The sequence below is a fragment of the Eucalyptus grandis genome, chromosome 8 (genome assembly GCF_016545825.1).
Source record: "Eucalyptus grandis isolate ANBG69807.140 chromosome 8, ASM1654582v1, whole genome shotgun sequence".
Classification (NCBI taxonomy): Eukaryota; Viridiplantae; Streptophyta; class Magnoliopsida; order Myrtales; family Myrtaceae; genus Eucalyptus; species Eucalyptus grandis.
Window position 1 is genome coordinate 10,157,276 of NC_052619.1, and position 18,455 is coordinate 10,175,730.

Genomic DNA, 18,455 nt, shown 5'->3' on the forward strand with positions numbered 1-18,455 from the left:
TAGCATTGAGTATGGTATTACTGTGAAAACCCACTTATCGTCTGTATGCATGCTATTTATGTATTTTATCAAGCAACAACGTGAGTGACGCTTCGTCTTTCTTTGCTTCTCTTCTGGAACGTCAGCTGTGAAAAGTAAAACCACATCTCATCATATCACAAAGGAAAACACGCGCCATACATTTGAAAAGGAAAACAGACGCGCGAGACCTCAATACGATCTTTGACAGGACCGATCAGCGGTCGTATCACGTCCATGATCAAAATTCGCTTTCATCATGGCTCCCACACAAAATATCGCCACGCACGATATTTGAAAACTACAAATCATTTGCGTCCCACGAAATGTTATGAGAGGTACAATGAAAACAAATCTTAATCACGAGAATGATTGACCAAGAAGGAACGATAAAGGGCAAAAATTTTCTCTTTCTTTTGGGTAGCTACACATTGCAAATGCAAACGTCGGCATAGAAGAAACTATGCATCAGTACTAGAGAATAATATGTTAACCGGAAGTTTCAATTGAAAAGAGAAGATAATTGCCCCCAATCACCATTATATCTGCAGAAGCTCCCTTTACCATTCCACTCCTTTTAGAACATCTTGCCAACTCCCTCCTTCCGTGGAACTGATTCATCAACATCCATTCGCTGCCAGTTGCCTATGGTTGAAGCCATCTCATCAACCTTGTCGAACAGCCCAAGAAGTCCACCTGTATGCACAAAGAGGACTCTCCTTCCTTCCCACTTCATTGGGTTCTCGGCCATGTCTCTCATCATTCTATAAGCAGCTTTCCCGCTATACCAGCAACCAGATTGATTAGTCAGGTCCCAGAGACTGGACAGATATTTCTACCAAGCACTAACATTAACACCCACGTCAAATTCATGAACTTTTTATTTTATACTTTTTCATGATGGCTGCCAATTGTCTTACTACAACTCTCAAACAACCAACTAGAAAACAGAAGTTAATTCGAGTTTGCACAGGTACCATCAAGATGACGATAATCCTCAAGGACGTATTATGGCTGCAGCTAAAAAAAATCTGAATTACTCATACAAGGTGTTTATTTACATTTTCCTAAATGTCTGGCTTCCTGTTTTCCTCATATCTCGACAGTTTTATTTTGCATATTTCCAAGTGTTTGAGTTGATTCCTAGTGAACAACTAATTTACATCTATTTGCCAGATGTCATGAGAATTCAGACTCAACCATGGCAATAAACCTAAGTTGCACCATACCTCTCGTAATAAAAAAGATATAATGAAGTTTCATCACTCAGAAAATATGTGGACATCTCTGAATTGAAAGAATGTCAATAGGCTTCAATGTCAAAAACCATTATCGATTGAAACGGTTATGCTTTAAAGCAAAAAAGCAAGAAAAAAAGGAGAACGTATATGCGCATCCCACAATGCTTTAAAACAACAAGCAAGAAAAAAATGAGGAAGTATACACACATCTCACAGACTTACAAAGATATATACGAGTGACAAAATAACAAAAGGCCAGTGATTTTGTTTACCTGTAAACTGGGTCAAGAACAACTCCAGTGGCTGTAGCAACTTCCTTAACAAAGTTTAGTTCCTCTGCAGTGCTCATTGCATACCCCAAACCTTTGGCCTGCGTGAAAACAATAATTTAAAGATTTTTCAAGCTTCATCATCAGAAATTTTGACTTTTGTGCCTTAGTCGCCTAACAAATGTACCCACATATCTGATGATATCAGGATCACCTGTGCAAAAGTTCTGGGGGAGAACATCTCTAATGGAAGAGAAGAAATAGTGTTTTAGTAGAATTTCACCAAGCATCTAATGAGCAGATTTTATAGCACAGGAATGAGTGAAAAGTCTCCAGGGCCTACTGAAAACCATGCTTAACAACCATATAGGAATCTTAACACAGTCTATTTTAGAGGATGCAACCTGAATAAAATTCCTGAGAAAATTGAAGAATGGCATCTTTTGTGCCATTGCCAGGCAGAAAATGCAACAGGAAAGATCAAACTTTGTGAACTTCAATTATCGGCTTATGACAATGCATATCTTTATAATTGTGACCATAGGGCGCAATACTAGGTGTCAAAATCCGAGGGTAATGAAAAACTCACATTGTGAATGTCAACGATATCACGTGAGAGGACACCTGCCTGAATTCCATCAAGTAGGACTTGAACAAAGTCATAGAAGTAATTAGGCTCATCACAGACAGAAAATGCATGGACCTGTTGAAAAAAATTCGATGTTTTCATGAATTTGCTTAATGCGTTAAACATGGCAACAAATGCAGATTGTACATACTTTCATCTTCATCGTGCTCAGCCAAGAACCCAGTGAAAGACCAGCAATTGTGCCTCCACTAGAAATAGGTAGAAATAAAACATCAATCTAGGTCTGATTCAGTAACTGCAGGAAAAAGTGAAGGCAGCTAATTGAAAAACCATGCTAGCACTAACAAAATGGAGGAAATGGAGCAGAACCTGCCACATGCAACAACAACATCATCAAATTTTATTCTTCCACCAGCGTTATGAACCTGCTGCTCAATTTCCCTTATAGCTTCGATATATCCCCTAAAAAGTCAGAATTCTTTCATCAAGAACAGATATCATAGTATTGAGAAGGACTCAAAATTCTAAAGGTTTAATCAACACAAATAAGAGCCAAAATTAATTATTACGACAACAGCGAAAGATAAGCTAAGGAACCACATAAAAGCAATGAATGGGAACCATCAATAAAGCTATACCAACCCCTAAATCAGAGGAGTTGAAAAATTAAATTGTCTGCACATACAAAGAAAACATTTAACATCACATATAATTAGAAGAAGAGGTGTAAGAAGTCAGATTATCCATTTAGAAAACCATATGGCTGTCAGAAAGGCTCCACTCAAGGATGGTAGAGACCGCCCTGCCCATCGAGAAAGGCTCCACCCTCAAGATAAGAGATGTGGCCACTAAAATTACTCTAATTAGGAGATGGCACAATTTAAACTCAGATCTACTGCATCAAAAACAAATGCTGAACCACTCAACCAACTATTGAGTATAATAGGTAAGAGCGAATCGAGTCAGTGGCAAACTCAATTGCAGCCTAGAGATTACAGTTTGCAGACTCTATTGCCACGCTGAAGATCAACTAGTAAGAATCCTGAAAATTCTCCCATTTCTATAATCCAGAGTAATAGAACATTTTCCAAATTTTAAAGTCACTTGACTAAACACGTTTTGACGATGTAGCAAAAAAAAAGCTATATTGAACAGATCTCAGTAGCATTGGTATACAAAATTGCCAAAAATTTAAAAAATAAAACAGAGTATGATCAGTTAAACCTTTTTGCAACAACACCTTGTATGCACAACTTACTAGCATTTATGCAACATCTCATTGATTCTAGAACCTCTCAATTTAATAGGCACCCCTCTAGTTATTAGGCATAACATTACGCAATATCTCATTGATAAATTGAACTTTTTGCAAGAAGATGGAAAGATAGGCACTGCAATGGTATTGACTAAGCACCATATTTTAAATATTAGGGTTGAAGAAAATCTTAGTCATGTCAAATATGAGAAACCAACAAACAAGTAAACCTGAGAAATAAGCAAAGCTGCCTGAAGAAAATGCTGGAAGGAACCAGTCAACAGAAATTAAAAATTGACTTTGACCGATAATCTAGATGGTCAATATATCCATTTAAAGCACAAGATGCATATAGAATGAAGAAGAAACGCACAGCCACTAATACTTATGCTCACCATGTCCCCAACGAATTTGATCCGCCAACGGGAACGACATAGGGCTTTCTTCCTTCCTTAAGCAACTTTTCTTTTAGGATTTCAGTCAGAGTCTGAAATCAAATTCAGTAAGGAAAACACAAATATCAAACCTTTCCTGAACATGGGACAACATATTTCACTCTATCAAGTTTTATTAACTTGTTAGCATAAGATTCTTGCCCTTTGAGAATGCATTGCAGATTCACTAGAATGTCAAAACATTATAAAAATGCCCTCCACAAACATAAATTAGAAAAGCTAATCAGCATGTTATCCAAGCAATATTTTCCTTGTGTGGCAATAACCAAGAGATGCACAGATGTGCCACTTTCCAGTTAACCAATTAAATCTTATCTTGGAAAAAGCGGAGATATTACAAGCAGAAGACAATAAGAAGCAGGTACAAACCACACTCCCTAGTTTGGCATATTCCTCTTTTGATATAAGTTGAACATGAGCTCCCGCCAATCTCTCAACCAGGAGATTACCTGTAAGTCCAGGATCTTTGTCTACAAGAACCTGCAAGAATACAATTGTTGTAGCAATTGATCTCCTGGCTGATGTTGGGCGTAGAAAAGGAAACCTGACCTTGGAGGTACGTAGGATAAGATGACAATCGAGATTCAAATACTTTGCAGCAACAGCAGTTGCACGACAATGATTGCTTTGGATACCCCCAATTGTTATTATACAATCAGCACCTTGGGCCACAGCATCCGCAAGAAGGAATTCCAATTTCCGGACTTTGTTGCCACTCAATTGCATGCCTGAAAGATCATCCCGCTGAAAATCGCAAGTTTTCTCTCAGTGTTAAAAGTTAAGAAAAAGTGAACAGTAGCCAAACCTCAAATGGCCTATAGATGAAAAAACAGACAAATGTTCATATGCAACATTGTTGGTATAAGATCTCTAGCTCCAGATTATGTATCATGAAAACTTTCAAAATCTATATACAAAGAGAAAAAAACAGAGGAACAACGACAAAACTGCAAAACAACAAGCAAAAAGAAACTTTATAACTGCACCCAAAGAAACTTGCATTGTCTTAGTTTTAAATATATCCCATCAAATATGCATAGACCCCTTATCCGAGCCAAAGCTTGTGCGTTATGATGTCAACCACAATGCAATGCCGAAGTAGGATAATTCACATGTCAATCATAAAACGTTTGATACAGGGATTAAATATTTGCTCCGATGTTCATCACATTGCATATCGTATGCTGTGAAACCCATTTTGACCAGATAAGTTGCGAAACTTCATGATTCATGAAGGTTAAACTTAATCAGAGGAAGTAGAAGGACCCAGTAATTACCTTTAACCAAACCTCGGTGCCTTTGGGTAAGTTCGGAAGGTTCCATCTATGAATTGGAGTAGGCAACTGTCAAGGGAAAAAAAGAAAAAAACTATCGTGAAAGAAGATTAGAAAAAACCAAAGCAAATATAAACTCATCATGTCTTTAAAACAAGATGAAATCGCCAAATCATGAACATGGCGAACCGGCAGCAAAAGCCAAAGTCAAAGTAAACGAAGATCATCGGAACTCAGCAAAACACACGCAAATGAAGATCATCGGAACCGAGCAAGACACGCGAATCTGTCTCTCACGCACAGCCACGAACACGCAAACTAAAAGCAGAGCAACGACACACATGGCCAGCATTGAGTACAAGAGCTAGTATGAACTTGCCATATCTTTAAAAGAAAGACGAAATCACGATGTCGCGAACGTGGCGCATCGGCAGCGAAAGCAAAGCAAGACGTAATCGAAAATCACCGGAACTCAGCAAAACACGCGAACGATCACGCTGTCCCGCGAAAACACGAGGAACCACGTACGTGTCCGAGAGAGAAGACGTGAGAAGGGATCGGGCTGAGGTGAGACGCCCAGGGAGGAGGCAAGTAGGGCTTCCTCGCGAGGAAATTGAAGCCGGCGATCGCGCCGTCGCCGCCGTCGCCGCTTTCTCTGGACGCCATCGCGCTCGGGGCCGTGCTTGAATCGACGATCGCTCGAGCGCGAGCGAGAGTGCTCCAATGGCGTCGGAAGTTGCAGAGATGGCGTTTGTGGAAATTCCGGTGAATGGTGGGAGGAGGAGTGAGGCCGGGGAAGCGAGACTTGATGCTGCAGGCGGAAGACGACAGCATTTCGTTTACGACGAGAACTCGAGGGTATATATATATATCTAATTCTGCCATGGTTTACTATTCAAACAATTTAATTGTATGATGCATTTGCACATAATTTTATTTGCTTTAGATTAGGTGAAAAGTGATGGCACTTAGTATCTATAAATTAAAATGTGTGTTTGGCAAAAAAAAAAAAAAATCTAATCTCAATCAACGTATCTCCTTGTGTATCATTTGTTCATTTTAATTTATTAGGTATGTCTACTATAGTAAAAAAATAGAAAAAATGACACAAATGGTTCTTCGACATTGGGCCATTGGCTTAATGTCCAATGTGATTCCTAAATTTTTAATTTGTTAAATGTGGTCGATGAATTTCAATTTAATATGCAATGTCTTCCCTCGATTTTTAATTTATTTAATGTGCTTTTTGAATTTTTAGTAAATGTTCAATATAATCTTTAAATTATATAAAAATATTCATTGCTATCCTTCCAGAATATCATGGTTGTCCTTCTAGTAATTCAAGTTCAGATACGATATTGAACATTTTTATATAGTTCAATAATTAGATTAAACACGTATTAAAGTTTTAGGGATCATATTGAACAAATTAAAAATTTAGGGCGACATTGCAATGGGGCAAAAATATAGGGATCATAGGGAAGAAATTGGGATAATCACACAAATAGTTAATAAAGTTTGACAAAATGTGTAATATGATCCTTGAACTTTTAATTTGTTCGACGTAGTAGTTCATGAACTTTTGATACATGTTCAACTTATATTTCAATATTGTGCTTTCATTAATTCAAATTTAGAGACTACATTGAATATTTTCATATAATTCAAGGATTAAACTGAATACATACCAAAAGTCCATCAACTATATTGAATAAATTGTATATTCAGAGACCATATTATACATTGAGTTAAAATTCAGATATCACATTGGACAAATTGAAAGTTGAAAAATCACATTGCACTTTGAGCCAAAGTGCAGGACTATTTGTGTCATTTTGCTAACAAATTAAAAGTCTGGGAATTACATTGGACATTGAGCCAGGGTCATTTGTGTAATAATTCCTAAAAAGGAAAGTGGAAATAATGATTGATGCAAGTTAATTTTGTAAATTACCTTATTACGTTTTCATTCAAACTAAATAGTTTTTTTTATGAATCACAACATTTGTATTCTGGGACTTGGAACCCCACAAATGTTGCATGCATCTTGGGTTTTAACTTTCTATTTTGCAGAAATAATCTCCTTCTATTATGCAATAATTATGATATGTGTACATTGCTTGTGTCAATATTACAATAACACTTTTCTTCAACAAGGCAATTCCTTATTAATTTATTTGGCGTTCCATATCAATAGGTATTACAAATAAATACACAGTGGGTCTTTTAAATTTTGCAAATCTTTCAATCCGTTTTATAATTTTTTGTGCCATCAGGTCTTAGAATGAAGTTTTGTTATTTTTAAGTTGGTTCTTCTGTAAAATTATGAAAAATAAAATAAAATGGGGTGACCTTGATTGTCGCTAAATGTTAATGTGTCCGCATATGGCATCTTTCATGGTAATTAGGAAAGAAAGCAAACAAATGAGAGAGGAATAATGGGAATTTTATTCTTGTATATTAGGATGTTCTAAGGGCAGCATGAGAAATATCTATATATACTCAAAGTATTCTCGTGATTAATGGGTGGTTGTAGATAGAGAGATCAAATTTTTACCGTTAGGTAAAGATATATGTATGGTTGTTACTAGAGATTGAAAAGATGGTTGATAGATAGAGAAATTCTATCTCTATAGTTAGATAAAGACAAATGTACGACTGTAACTAGAGATGCTCAAGTATATAAATGGATTATTTCTTGTTCATTTAAAGAATTGAAGCATTCTTTCTCAAGTCTTCCCTCTTCATAATAGCAGCCACATAGAAATCTATTTGTGTTTTATTTGAGGTTCCATACAATACTCCTTTTCTTTGTGGATTTATAATACCTTATGCAAATCCTCTAGCCACATCATTCTGTATCTATGTATTTTTCAGTTAAGGTACATTATTCACAGCAAGCTAATATAAAAATGATATAATAAATTTAACGGTTACATATGGTCCTAAGAGAGACGAATTATTGCCAACATTCTCGGGTAAAGAGAATCACGAGACTATGAAAATTCTTAAAACTTATCCCCACAAAGACAATGTCTAGTCAATGTAACAAGCCAATTTACAAATCGTAAAACCTTGACGGAAGAGTAATCTTCTCAAAACATATAAGACAAACACTAGAGAGCTTTCAAAAATAATCTCTATTTCTTTAACCACAGTTGAATATAAATCACTTGAAATACAATATTGTCTTTGAGAGACACTCATCTACCAACTTTACAGCTGGAATACTTCATACAATAAGCTTTTATTGAGCCACACCAATTACAGGCCAACTAGAGGAGAAATATTCTTATTTTCTTTATCTTTCTTGGCATCAACAACCTTAAGAACCATAGGTGCACCAACCAAGGCAGAGATTGGGGTGCAAAGTGACCGTGTACCCGAGATAAATCTGGGCGACGGTTGCGGAGAATAGGTGCAACGGGGATTCTTTTCTTTCGGCTCTCGTTCTTCATTCACAAGTGCCTACTTCTTTCCCTCTATACTTTTCCTACACGGATTGAGGTTCTATTCTTCCCTTTCGGTTAATAGATGAAATAAGCCCCATCTAAGCTTTTATTGAGCCACACCAATTATAGGCCAACTAGAGGAGAAATATTCTTATTTTCTTTATCTTTCTTGGCATCAACAACCTTAAGAACCATAGGTGCACCAACCAAGGCAGAGATTGGGGTGCGGTGACCGCACCGAGATAAATCTGAACGGGCGACGGTTGCGGAGAATAGGTGCAACGGGGATTCTTTTCTTTCGGCTCTCGTCCTTCATTCACAAGTGCCTACTTCTTTCCCTCTATACTTTTCCTACACGGATTGAGGTTCTATTCTTCCCTTTCTGGTTAATAGATGAAATAAGCCCCATCTAAGCTTTTATTGAGCCACACCAATTACAGGCCAACTAGAGGAGAAATATTCTTATTTTCTTTATCTTTCTTGGCATCAACAACCTTAAGAACCATAGGTGCACCAACCAAGGCAGAGATTGGGGTGCAGTGACCGTACCCGAGATAAATCTGAACTGACGGTTGCGGAGAATAGGTGCAACGGGGATTTTTTTCTTTCAGCTCTCGTCCTTCATTCACAAGTGCCTACTTCTTTCCCTCTATACTTTTCCTACACGGATTGAGGTTCTATTCTTCCCTTTCTGGCTAATAGATGAAATAAGCCCCATCTAAGCTTTTATTGAGCCACACCAATTACAGGCCAACCAGGTTGAGAGAATTTGCCTTTTCTTGCAGGGTATCCAGAAGGCTGTCAAAACTCTTTTTGAAGGAATCCACTCCTTCAACTTCAAGCTGGGTTCCAACATGATTCCAGTCAATTCCCAATTTCTCAAATGCACTGTAAATATCTTCGGCTTCGGAAATATTGGAATCGATTGTCCTGGATACCACACCGTGATCAACAAATGCTTGGAGAGCTTGGTCAGGCATGGTTGAAACCTGTTAATATGGTTAATAAGAAAAAATTGAGTTAAAACTAGAACACTACTCAACAAACATACAACAATTTTGAGGTGAAGACGTGAAATTCTTTCATTTACTAATTTAGTATCCAAAAGAGAGCAAGATAAAAGAGGGGGAAGAAGCAACTAACAGTGTCTGGTCCAATGAGAGGAGCAACATATAGGGTGTCGGGATATGCCGGGTTCTTTACACTAGTGGACGCCCAAAGAAGCCTCTGTTTCTTTGCACCTTTCTTTACAAGAGCCTCCCATCTTGGACCAGAAAATTTCTTCGGTAGAGCTTGTAAGCTAGAGTTGCTCAGGCCACTTGCAGCCTGCGGTGATCAATGCATCACAACATGAGCATATATTTACAACATAACTTAGTTGCATGTCCTGAGAATTTACAAATGGTTGTAGTTATGGACCTTCCCTCGAAGATCAAGAGCCTCAGGTGTTCCAATCTTCTCGAGCATCTTGTCAATGAGTGTGTCCACATGACTGACAAAGAAGGAAGCAACACTTGTAATCCTGGATAGATCATTGTCGCGACCTACCCTCGGGGGGAGGGAACAAGTTTAGGGGTATTGCCTAAAGGACGGGCCTAAGGCCCAAGATCAGGCGTGGGCTCTCCCAAGCCCATACCCCGCGTGACATTGGGATATTCTTTAGAATTTTTGCACAAAAGGAGTCGCCACTAGCCTATTGGGGTCGGCTAGAAACCAAGTGAGGTATGGGAGTGTACATCACTTCCTACGCAAACCGAGAGAATCTAGATTCGGGGACTTGATTACACTAATTAACCAATTAATGCCCTTTCGGTACCTAATCTTGTTCATTTTAACAAAATGATTTTTGACAGGCAGTTTGAATTGATTTTATACTTATCCACTAACATATGAGGTGATCATGCAGGTGCGCAATCATTAAAGTTAATCATAACTATCAAGATCCTAATTGCCATAAAATTAAACACATGCAATCAAACATAATTAGATATGCAAATTAAACATTTAACATAATCAATATACGAGCACATAAAGGTCTAATAACGCTAAAATGGCAATACATGGCAAGTCCTAATCAAACCCCATCATTTTTGGATTTTCGAAATTTTTTAATTTTTTTAATTTTTTAATAATTTTTTTAAAAAAAAAAGAAAAAAAGAAAAAAGAAATATAACTAATTTCTAATTTTTAAAATTTTATTTGGACATTCGAAATTGTTTTAATTTTTTTAATTTTTTTTTTAAATTTTTTAAGAAAAATAACTAATTTCTAATTTTTAAATATTTTTGGATTTTCGAAATTGTTTTAATTAATTTTTAAAATTTTAATTTGTTTAAAGAAAATATTTTTAGAATTTTAAATTAATTTTTTATTATAAAAGGTGAACCGGGTCGGGTTCGATCGGCCGGTCAACGCGGATCGGGTCCGGTCGGAGACCGGACCCGGATTCGGTCCAAATGGGGGGGGCACTGAACCGGCCCGACTTGGTAGGGCCTTACCTTGGCTTGGATTGGGCCCAACTAGCGGGCCCAATCTGATCTAATACTTTCTATTTAAAAAAAAGAAGCCCACTACCTAAGCTAGCCCAAACCCAAAGGCGGATGGCCCACTACGACAGGCCCACGTGGATAGAAACCCTACCCGGTTCGCGACCCGTGCCCGACCCGTTTTTGGGCTGAAACCGAGGGTTTCTTTGGCGGCGCCGACAACGGCGGCGGCGGGCTTGACGGCGGGCGGTGCGGCGGAGCGAGATGCGGAGACGTGGCGGCGCGGCGAACCGAGGCGAAGACGCGGCGGCCGGCCCGGGATCTACGGCGTCGGGGCAGCGGCGTCGAGCTACAAGCAGAGCACGGTGGGTTGTTGCGGGCGGAGGAGCGAGGCAGCAGCGGCAAGGACGGCGACGCGAGTTCGCAGGCGAAGCGGTGGCGCGAGCTTGCGGGCGAGGAGGAACTCCAGCGGCTGGCGGGACGGTGGCCGACTCGGGTGGAGTGGCGGTGGCGCGAGGAGGCTCGGGTGACGTCGGAGACAGCGGCGGCGGGTGCTATCGGTTCGCGAGCGGAGCGCAACAGCAGGTCGTCACGGCGGAGGCGCGGCGGTGGCTCGAGCCGCTGCGACGGTGCCGGGCGGACGTCCGGCGCTTCGGCAGCAACGGCGCGAAGGTGTGGGCGTCGCTCGAGGTGCAGAGAACGGCCGCTCGGCGTCGAGGAGAAAGGGCATACTTGCAGGTGGCTTTGGTGGCGAGCTGCTCCCTCGGCTTCTCCAGATCCGGGTTTCGGGAAGACAATGGCGGTCTCGGTTGGTCGAGCGGCGTCGGGTTGGGGCGGCGAGGAGGACAGCGGCTCGGATGGCGTTGGGCAGCGCCGCCGTTGCCCTCCTCCCCCTCCGTTTCCTCAGATTTGGGTTCCGGAGAAGACGGCGGGGGACGGCCTCGATTGGGCAACTCGGCGCCGCTCCTTCCTCTCTTGAACTCTCTCTCTGTTCCCACCTTTTTCTTCTCTAGTTTTTTCTTAGTTTTTCCTCCCCGCCCCCTCTCTCTCGTCGAGCTCCCTCCCCCTTCCTCTCCTCTCCCGCTGCTTCCTTCGAACCCCCTCCTCCTCTCGCTAGGGTTTCACGCACGAGAGGAAGAGAGAAAGCGGCATGGGCCGGGCCAAGGCCAGATTCGGCCCGGCCCCTTCCATGTCTCTTTTTTTCTATTTTTTGTTGTTTTTTTTTTGTTTTCTTTTTTATCTTTTGTTTGCTTTGTTGTTCTTTTTTTTTTTTTTTTTTTTTTTTTTTTATCATTTTTCTTAAACAACTAATTCCTAATTCTGTAGACAATTAAATCCTAAATGAAAAATGGGAAAAATTAGGTGTCAACAGCTGCCCCTCTTTGAATGGGGGCTCGAAGAGGTTGCATTCAAAGATAGAAGACACCTAAATTATTTTGACGATAGAAAGACCCTAGGTGCATAGGCACGTATCAGGTCGACAGAAATGACTCATAATTATGGAAGTGCATCTTGTCAATAAGGTGAAGAAAGAGTTCGGGCTGCAAAAGCCCACCGAGTCATAAGAAGGATGTAAGACTCTAGGATACAAGGCTCTCCGGGTCATAAGAAGGATGTAAGACTCCAGGATACAAGGCTCTCCGGGTCATAAGAAGTAGGGGAAGACTCCAGGATACAAGGCTCTCCGGGTCATAATAAGTGATGAAGACTCCAGGATACAAGGCTCTCCGGGTCATAAGAAATGGGGAAGACTCCATGATACAAAGCTCTCCAGGTCATAAGAAGTAGGGAAGACTCCAGGATACAAGGCTCTCCGGGTCATAAGAAATGGGGAAGACTCCAGGATACAAAGCTCTCCGGGTCATAATAAGTGATGAAGACTCCAGGATACAAAGCTCTCCGGGTCATAATAAGTGATGAAGACTCCAGGATACAAAGCTCTCGGGTCATAAGAAGTGGGGAAGACTCCGAGGATACAAGGCTCTCCGGGTCATAATAAGCGATGAAGACTCCAGGATACAAAGCTCTCCGGGTCATAATAAGTGATGAAGACTCCAGGATACAAAGCTCTCCGGGTCATAATAAGTGATGAAGACTCCAGGATACAAAGCTCTCCGGGTCATAAGAAGTGGGGAAGACTCCAGGATACAAGGCTCTCCGGGTCATAATAAGCGATGAAGACTCCAGGATACAAAGCTCTCCGGGTCATAATAAGTGATGAAGACTCCAGGATACAAAGCTCTCGGGTCATAAGAAGTGGGGAAGACTCCGGGATACAAGGCTCTCCGGGTCATAATAAGCGATGAAGACTCCAGGATACAAGGCTCTCCGGGTCATAAGAAGTGGGGAAGACTCCAGGATACAAGGCTCTCCGGGTCATAATAAGCGATGAAGACTCCGGGATACAAAGCTCTCCGGGTCATAATAAGCGATGAAGACTCCGAGGATACAAAGCTCTCCGGGTCATAATAAGTGATGAAGACTCCAGGATACAAAGCTCTCGGGTCATAAGAAGTGGGGAAGACTCCGGGATACAAAGCTCTCCGGGTCATAAGAAGTGATGAAGACTCCGGGATACAAAGCTCTCGGGTCATAAGAAGTGGGGAAGACTCCAGGATACAAGGCTCTCCGGGTCATAATAAGCGATGAAGACTCCAGGATACAAAGCTCTCCGGGTCATAATAAGTGATGAAGACTCCAGGATACAAAGCTCTCCGGGTCATAATAAGTGATGAAGACTCCAGGATACAAAGCTCTCCGGGTCATAAGAAGTGGGGAAGACTCCAGGATACAAAGCTCTCCGGGTCATAAGAAGTGATGAAGACTCCAGGATACAAAGCTCTCCGGGTCATAAGAAGTGGGGAAGACTCCGGGATACAAGGCTCTCCAGGGTCATAATAAGCGATGAAGACTCCAGGATACAAAGCTCTCCGGGTCATAATAAGTGAGGAAGACTCCAGGATACAAAGCTCTCCGGGTCATAAGAAGTGAGGAAGACTCCAGGATACAAAGCTCTCCGGGTCATGAGAAGAAGGGGAATGACCGAGGTCTCATCGTGTAAAAGCGAGCTTTAATTGGGTATAATAGTCTCACCGTGTACGAACGGGTTTCGACTGAGAGGTAGATTTCACCGTGTACGAACGGGTTTCAATCGAATGATAGTCTCACCGTGTACGAACGGATTTCGATTAAGAGGCAGACAAGTATGGTTTACGGATGAACCCACCAATCTTGGAAATGACATGGTTTAAGGTTAACCATAAACCTTTTGAGATGGCATGGTTTAAGGCTGACCATGAACCTTTGGTTTTTAGGGAAGCACTCGCTAACCCCTTAGAAAACTGCATGGCTTCACTGATGAATCGTGTCAAACTCAACTTAAGCAAATGTCATTAGAGACGTCATCAAGAGATGTATTGGCAAGTTGCAGCAATAGTTGAACAAAATAATCAAGCTAAGTCCGACTGCTTTAGAAAACATTCGATGTTCGTCAACCTCATGTGACGCAAAATTGTCATCTTGCTCATGGATATATCATTAATCATCAAATTCTCTAGGAGACAAGTTCTTATCAGAACGGCTACGACTCGAGAAAAATGTTCATTAAGCATGCCAAACTAAAGCTTCTTAGTCAGGAAGGGTTTCTCACGCACTCTCAATAAAATGGCTACTTGATCCCATCCATTCATGTGGGAGATAATTGGTTGCTGAAGGTATCTCACATAACCTACGTCGAAGGCTTCCAGAAACATTCGCAATGAGCACAATCTAATCAATCAAAAGGGTCTTTTGAAAGGACCGCAATATAGGGTCGGTTAGGGCTTACACAAAGAAATTATTGCTTTGAGGCCAATAAAGGAACATTTGTCACTATCTTCAACAGCTTTACAAGTTGAGAGCTTGGAAGATGAGACAAGACAGAATTACTTCCACTCCTTCAAGCGGTAGCTTATTGGTGGCATTTCATTTTCACTCAAACCATCCCAATCAGAAGAGACTTCGGAAGAGGGTTGTAATGTTGGCTTAGGAGAGGCTTGAAAGGCTTAAAATTTTCAAGAGGGTTTTTAAGAGTTGGTGATCATCATGACATCATGACCAGGTCACTTGACATTTCCAAATCATTTTGCTTTTGAAATACAACGCATCTCGAAAGTCCCTTAACTAATCTTTTATGCATGGGAGCTTTGCTCCTTTCTCTAATGTCCTTTGCTCTTGTGATGATTTTTTTTTTTTTTTTTTTTGCACAAGCACTTGGACCTTGATAATTTTTTTCACATAAGATGCAACTTTTGGCTTCTATTTTTTCTTAACGGGCATTGGCCTTGCTTTTACTAGGCACACTGCTTTTTCATGCCCCTAGTTTGTAGAACTTTTTGCTCTTTGGACTCTTGGAGCTCTTATGACTTTCGAGATACTTTTCACATTTTCTCGTGACTCTCAATTGTATTTGGTCAATTCTCATGCCTTGCCCCAGTGAAGGGAGATGATCACCGCTCGGGGTTTAGAAATGAATAATCAGGCCCAAATTGGTTAAAGCAATGGATATCAGTGTTTGGGTAGAGAAGGAAATGCTCTTCTTCACTTTGGGATAAGTCGAGATCTAATGAGAATTCATTTGAAGCTATCACCAGAAGATTGATGCAAGTGAAAGTAATAGAATCTTTCTCAACATTTCGCTTTACAACACGACAATAACCTCCTATGTTGCCCTAATGTAGGGTCATTCTCAATAGGGGTACTTTGAAGGATCATCTTTATTCGGCTCAAAGGGTAACAAGATGTCAGCTTGGCGTTTGGGATTGGTGAAGGAAATGCCTTTATCATTTCGATTTTCATGCTCAATGCGAATGGATCCTTCGTCCTAAGAGAAGGTTATTTTTCACTCAACTCTCAAAAGTGTTTGAAGGACACTCAACTCTCAAAAGTGTTTGAAAGACGTGTTTGGAAATGAGCTTGCCTTTCTTCATCCTAAGTACTTCTTGTTTGGCATGGTTAACGTCTCCATCTCACTCTATCGAGATCATCTTAATAGATCAATCTCCATAGGGAAATTTGATTCAAAATGAATAATTCACAAAACGAGAAAACAATTTTGGGATAAAAAGGATGCTCAAAAGGTTTGTAATTTTTTTCTCAATTATTCATTTCATTTTTTTTGTGTCTCTAGGATAGCGCAAAAGGTTTTTTTTTTTTTTTTTTTGTAATGGAAATTCTCAATTTTTTTTTATTATTTTTTTTTTATGAAAAAAAAAAAAAAAAAAAAATTGAGAAGAAGGGTACTTACCTGCGGCATAGTGACCTGTAACCTGTAAAGAATGTGAAAGAATATGTTAGTGCAAAAATCTTTAGGGAATGAAATGTTGGAAACGATACATTATTACCCTTCATTCGCTTTCATCTTTTGGGCACTAACATCTCTTGGATTCACATTCGTGGATGTTTGGTAACTCGACAATACCATTCCCTTGCATTCGCCTTTAAGTGCTTGATGTCTTCCTGATTCCTTGGTGGAAGCCGTTGCTCCTATAGTTAAGGTGCAACTTTTTTTATATATCACCTTGTAAGAATGAGAGATGAAACAAGTTATCTCCATTCTTAGTTAGATTCAAATGAGGAACGATACATCCTTTTTGATGAATTTGGCAATGTTGTTCCAGCACACTTCATTGATGGGTGAATGAGAGATTTTTCTCCAAATCAAATGTTGTTCTCCCACTCCTTATATGGCAAACCTTTGTTCCGTTCAGTCTAGCCTGTACCAAAGAAAAGGATATGTCATTTTCTATACTGAAGAGAAATCAAGTTTAGGAACGAGTTACATCCTTTACAAAGTCGAGTGATCAACATCCCAATGTATCTCTCATGGAGGAAGGAATAATATTGCGCATCCGTTTCGTTTGAATCCTTCTTTGTTTAAGATGAACAGGACTTAATAATGCTCCATCGCATTTGCTGAAACATTACAAAACTTGGTACTCTTGATGTCTCCTTGACAATGAAAAGAAAATCAGGTCAGAAACGGTATCAGAAATGAATAATTGAAATCGATACAGTTTACTCTTCCTTTGAATTTGCCATTTTGGATATTTGACAACTCCTTTTATTTGTCTCATCATGTAAAGTGAACGAGATCGATGGGTTATTTTGGCATCTAAGGCATCTGCGAATAACAAAACATCTCAGAATGGAATTCAACTTCGTTTCGCCTCTATGAAAAATTGGTGCCGACCCTCAACGCATGCTTGCTCTTCGAGTTCAATGAGCCCAAGAAAACGACTACGTGAAGAGAGGGCATTAAGCAATGTTGTCTTGAAATTCATTTTGGAAGGTAAACGTATAGGTTCACTTAAAACACTTTTGAATTTGCTCTTTTTTTTGTTTTTGTTTTTATCTTCTTCTTTTTTAAATGATGATTTTCATGAAATTGAATTCCATCATTAAAAATTTGAGTTGCACGATTTACAAAAGCAACAATTGGATTCGCAATCAAAACTCAAAAAGAAAAACATGGTTCTTAACAAGAATAAAGACTGATAAAATACAATAAACTCTTGTATAGATAATGGTAAAAATCAACTCCTGCCCTAATGTCAAGGACCACCACGCAAAACCTGCAAAAAGATGACAATGTTAGTACGTGAATGAGAAAAAATGATATCTCAATGGGATCGCTTCTTGCAATAAAATCCAGATGACGGTACATGCCCCATAATCATTATTACGGGGTTTTAGTATTTCGCCAGGATTTTATTATAAGAAAAGGCATCATTAAAATAATCAATCACGGCCATCAATCGAATGTCCACCTTTATTCCAAAAGTTTCGTATGCAAAAGTGTCATTGATTTTTGAAAGATTGATTTGTGATTTTACTCCTAAAAAAATGAAGTGATTTATATTTTGAGGAATTTGTACACAATGATTTGCATTATAGTCCCAAAATGTGAGAATGAGAAAAATTGATAAAAATACAATTTCAATTTTTGTGCCCCAATATAAACTCACAACTTGAAAGTTTTTTTTTTCTTTTTTTTTTGAAATGATTTTGAGCCCATAACTAGAAATTTAAACAAAACCATGTGTTCAATAGAGATAAATAAAAAATGTTTAGAACTTGCATTCAAATGCTCACTTGTCAAAAGTGATTGCTAATTTTTCAATCATAAGCTTGCATCACCAATGGCATTTGATTGATTTTCGCAAATTTTAAAATGAAAATGTAATACAAAATGAGCAAAAAAAGGAAATGATACTTACAATGGGTGCCGACCTTTGTCTCATGCTTTTTTTCCAATCACATAGAGATGCACATGTAATGTAGTTCGATTTCTACTCTATACAGCCCAAAATGGAGCCATGGGATCACAGGACTGAACCAACATGCTCGTGGCTAGGTCGTGTTACCCATAACTCCGGC

The 18,455-nt window shown here is 39.7% G+C and overlaps 1 protein-coding gene across 1 annotated transcript; it reads right to left on the minus strand.

Annotated features, from left to right (window-relative positions):
* Positions 1 to 311: 311 nt before the first annotated feature.
* On the minus strand, positions 312 to 5,935 carry LOC104456399 (bifunctional D-cysteine desulfhydrase/1-aminocyclopropane-1-carboxylate deaminase, mitochondrial). The gene is made up of 10 exons (XM_010071179.3): positions 5,630 to 5,935; positions 5,105 to 5,170; positions 4,377 to 4,571; positions 4,197 to 4,307; positions 3,768 to 3,859; positions 2,487 to 2,579; positions 2,308 to 2,365; positions 2,118 to 2,231; positions 1,532 to 1,629; positions 312 to 800 (listed from the first exon to the last, which is right to left on the minus strand). The coding sequence occupies exons 1-10, from the start codon at positions 5,933 to 5,935 to the stop codon at positions 596 to 598; spliced, it is 1,338 nt and encodes a 445-aa protein (XP_010069481.2). The 3' UTR covers positions 312 to 595.
* Positions 5,936 to 18,455: the final 12,520 nt, after the last annotated feature.

Coding starts and splice junctions, on each gene's coding strand:
- LOC104456399 (XM_010071179.3), bottom strand. CDS start 5,935: ATGCTGTCGTCTTCCGCCTGCAGCATCAAGTCTCGCTTCCCCGGCCTC. Junction 4,308..4,376: donor TTATCCTACGTACCTCCAAG/GTCAGGTTTCCT, acceptor GTATTCTTGCAG/GTTCTTGTAGACAAAGATCC. Junction 1,630..2,117: donor ATATCGTTGACATTCACAAT/GTGAGTTTTTCA, acceptor GTTTTCACGCAG/GCCAAAGGTTTGGGGTATGC.